Source organism: Triticum dicoccoides, chromosome 3A, assembly GCF_002162155.2.
Source record: "Triticum dicoccoides isolate Atlit2015 ecotype Zavitan chromosome 3A, WEW_v2.0, whole genome shotgun sequence".
Classification (NCBI taxonomy): Eukaryota; Viridiplantae; Streptophyta; class Magnoliopsida; order Poales; family Poaceae; genus Triticum; species Triticum dicoccoides.
In genome coordinates this window covers 98,089,671-98,093,224 of record NC_041384.1, presented here as the reverse complement: position 1 = coordinate 98,093,224, position 3,554 = coordinate 98,089,671, and the positions used below count along the sequence as shown (strand labels likewise).

The 3,554-nt window shown below is 45.3% G+C and overlaps 1 protein-coding gene across 1 annotated transcript in view; it reads right to left on the bottom strand.

Moving 5' to 3' along the window:
• Positions 1 to 944, bottom strand: part of LOC119272015 (putative pentatricopeptide repeat-containing protein At3g15930) — an 8,206-nt gene extending 7,262 nt beyond the window's left edge. Inside the window, exon 1 of the mRNA XM_037553623.1 lies at positions 272 to 944. Coding sequence (XP_037409520.1) covers positions 272 to 561 — 290 coding nt within the window. The 5' untranslated portion in view covers positions 562 to 944. The remainder of the gene's footprint in view (positions 1 to 271) is intronic.
• Positions 945 to 3,554: the final 2,610 nt, after the last annotated feature.

Here is a 3,554-nt window from a genome sequence, read left to right as displayed (position 1 = left end):
GGCCGGAAGGAGGGCGGCGGCGGCAGCGGCTGGTGACGGCGGCGGGAAGAGGCGGCGGCGGCGGCGGCGGCTAGGGTTAGGATCGTGCTGTGATGGATACCATGTAGAAGGACAAGTTATGGACTGTGCAATCTTGATGTATTGATCGGTGCACCAGGCACGTATATATAAGTACAGAGGTGGGCCACAACCTCAACTATACAAGGAAACAGGAGGTGGGCCCTACACACATATACACGTACACAATATACTCAACATCTCGTGACCGGACATAAGCGCATTCCACATGACGGGCGTGCCGCCACCTCTGGCGGGCTGCACATCCAGCAGTGCGCGCGCCGTCACGCCGTCGCCCCTGGCCGCGTACATGAGGACCAGCGAGCTCGCCACGTGGGCGTTGAGCTGCAGCCCAAACTTAACCACATGCGCGTGGACAGAGTCTCCGGCGGCCGACGCCACGGCGCCCCGCTCTGCCACCACCGCCTTGAGCAACGGCGGAAACGTGTACGCGCCAGGCCTGGCTCCGCGTGCCAGCATGCCCACGTACGCCCGCAAGGGCATCCTCGGCCCTGGCAGCCGAACCAGCACCGCGAGGCGCCCCGGCTGGGAATTCCGTCGAACAGGCCGTGGGCGCAGAGCAATGCGGGTGCCAGCCTTCCCCTGGCGCTCCTCACCGCGGCATCGTCGCGTTAACCGCGGGTAGATTGATTTACCACTGCAGGGAAAGAAAGGATGAGCCGACGAGATGGACTGCACTGGGGGGTGGCGCACCGCGCACGTCTGGTCTACGAACGACAGCGGCAGCGGACTAGAAGACACGGGCGAGCGAGGAGGTCCCGGCGCGTCACGACGGCGGGAGCGGTGGAGGAAGAGTGGAGCCTATCGCTGGACGTGCTCACGTGGAGCTGCGCTCCGGCGAGCAGGGTCGGCAACCGACAGCGGCGGTGGCCTTCGAGCGGGGAATGAAGACTTCGCTCGCCTTCCGCTCTGTTTTTCTTTTTCTTTTTCTTTATATAAGAGGCTGTTTGGAATCGGTGTAAAATTTGTGTGGCCACAGATATTTAGCTCAAGCTTGAATTAAATATCAGTGTGCACAAAACAACACATCCATTCTCAAAAAAAAAGCACATCCATTTCAAACGGGATCTCAGGATTCAGTGAGATGTCAATTTTACATATGTGTGTGCGATTTTGGAGATATCCGACCCGCATGAATAGAAATATGTGTACTAGGAATCCATCTGGCTTTCTTTTACAAAGTACAGTACTAGTGTATTTTACAAATGTACTAGATCATTGATTGCGTGCATTGCCGCACTCATCCATTTTGAGAAAAAGATAGTAGAAATGTCACAAAAATGTATGCACCATAAATTTGTTCTTTTTTCAAAAATTCACTTCATGGTCCCTTCATATAGACACAAGCAATATTGCCAAGCAAGCTCACGGTAATCGAAGATTTTAAAAATTCATTAACATCAAATGGCTTTGTTTTTTCATCCAGGTTTAATAAGATGGGTACTAAGAAAACTGATGGCCACGTAAACATGTTTAAAGAATATACTAGATATGCCCATCATACTTTTAAAGCCTAGAACACCGTGAACCAATCTGTGGTTGGATGGTTAAGAGGACCGTGATATCTCCTGTCCAACAGCGTTCAACTCCCAAACTTGACATTGGTGCTCGCATTTTCCTGGATTTATTTCAGGCCTTCCGGTGATGTGCCTTCAGGGGAAGAAAATGTTTTCTTTCAATGATGTGCGTTCAGTGGGAGGAAATGTGGTAAACTTTCCCACCATGTAGGTCCAGGCTTTGCCCAGATTTAGGCATTACCGCAGGATCACCTTCTTTTTGCTTTCCACCTTGACTGTTAGAATTTATACAATCTGGTCATTTTTTCTTTTTTTGACAAAGGGAATATTATTAATATTGCGAAGATACAAATCGAAGCTCACTTTGTCATAAGTTTGTGGAGCTAGAATAAATTGTTGTTTCCAAACGTGAGTGTTGATATGTCTCCAACGTGTCTATTTTTTCGAACACTTTTGCTCTTGATTTGGATTCTCATTTGCGTAATTTGAATGAAACTAACTCAGACGGATGTTGCTTTCAGCAGAACTGCTTTGGTGTTGTTTTTGTGCAAAAATAAAAAATTCTCGAAACTGGACAAAAATTTACAAATAATTGTTTTGGAATATATAAAAGAATATTGGCGCAAAGAACTACCCAAGGGGGCCACTAGAGAGCCACAAGCTTAGGGGGCACCCCTCAGGGAACGTCATCTGAGCTTGTGGGGCCCTCGAGCCTCTGTTTACCCTAACTCCAAGTCTACACACACCGTAAATTAAAAAGAAAGTTTCATCGCTTTTTATGATATGGAGCCGCTCCCACCTCCTATTCTTCACTAGGAGGCCTGATCTAGAGTCTGTTTGGGGCTCCGGAAAGGGGAATTCGTCGTCGTCGTCATCAACAATCCTTCTTCATCAACCAACTCATGATGCTTACCATCGGGAGTGGGTAATTTCATCGTAAGCATGCTGGAGGTAGATGGAGATGGATGAGATTCGTCATGTAATCGAGTCTTTTGTTAGGGCTTGATCCCTAGTATCCATTATGTCCTGAGATTAATGTTGCTACTATCTTGCTATGCTTAATGCTTTTCACTAGGGCCCGAGTGTCATGATTTTATATATGAACATATTATGTTTTTATGAATATATTTGAGTACTTGATCCTATCTTGCAATTTATATGCATCTTTATTGTTCTGAACCATAGACCCCAAGGTGACAATAATTGGAATACAATCCGGGGATGACTGTAATTTGAGGAGTTCATGTATTCACTATGTGTTAATGCTTTATTATAGTTCTCTATTAAAAGTAGTGCCTTAATTACCCTTAGTTTCCATTAGGACCCCGCTGCCATGGGTGGGCAAGGAAAAAGATGTCATGCAAATTCTTACTGCAAGCATGTATGACTATATATGGAATACATGCCTACATACAATTGATGAATTGGAGCTACTGTGTGTCGCTCTAGATTGTAACTTATACATTATGAATTTCATCCAAATATCCATCGCTACTCCATGCCTAAGCTTTCATAATATTTTCTTTACTTGAGTACTACTACTATTGTTGTTACAAAACTGCTATTATTACTGGTACTAGTGTTACCACTGCTATCAGTACTATCATACTGATGTGATACTAATAAATTGATGCAAGAAAGTGACTTCTCAGCTGTGATTGAATTGACAACTTAACTTCTAAGGCTTATAAATATTATTTGTCTCCTTTATGTTGAATAAATTTGGGTGAAATACTACACTCGAAGACTGTCGCAAAGCCCTATACTTGTGGGTTATCAAGACCATTTTATGGCACCGTTGCAGGGGAGCATATCTCTATTTTATTAAGTTTCACTTGAGAGCTAAATATCTGCTGCAATTATATTCATTATGAAGAACCTGAGAGACTCTAAGACCAAGATCATGCCCTCGAAGACAAGGGAAGGTAAGAAACTACCAACTAGCATTCACCTATTGTT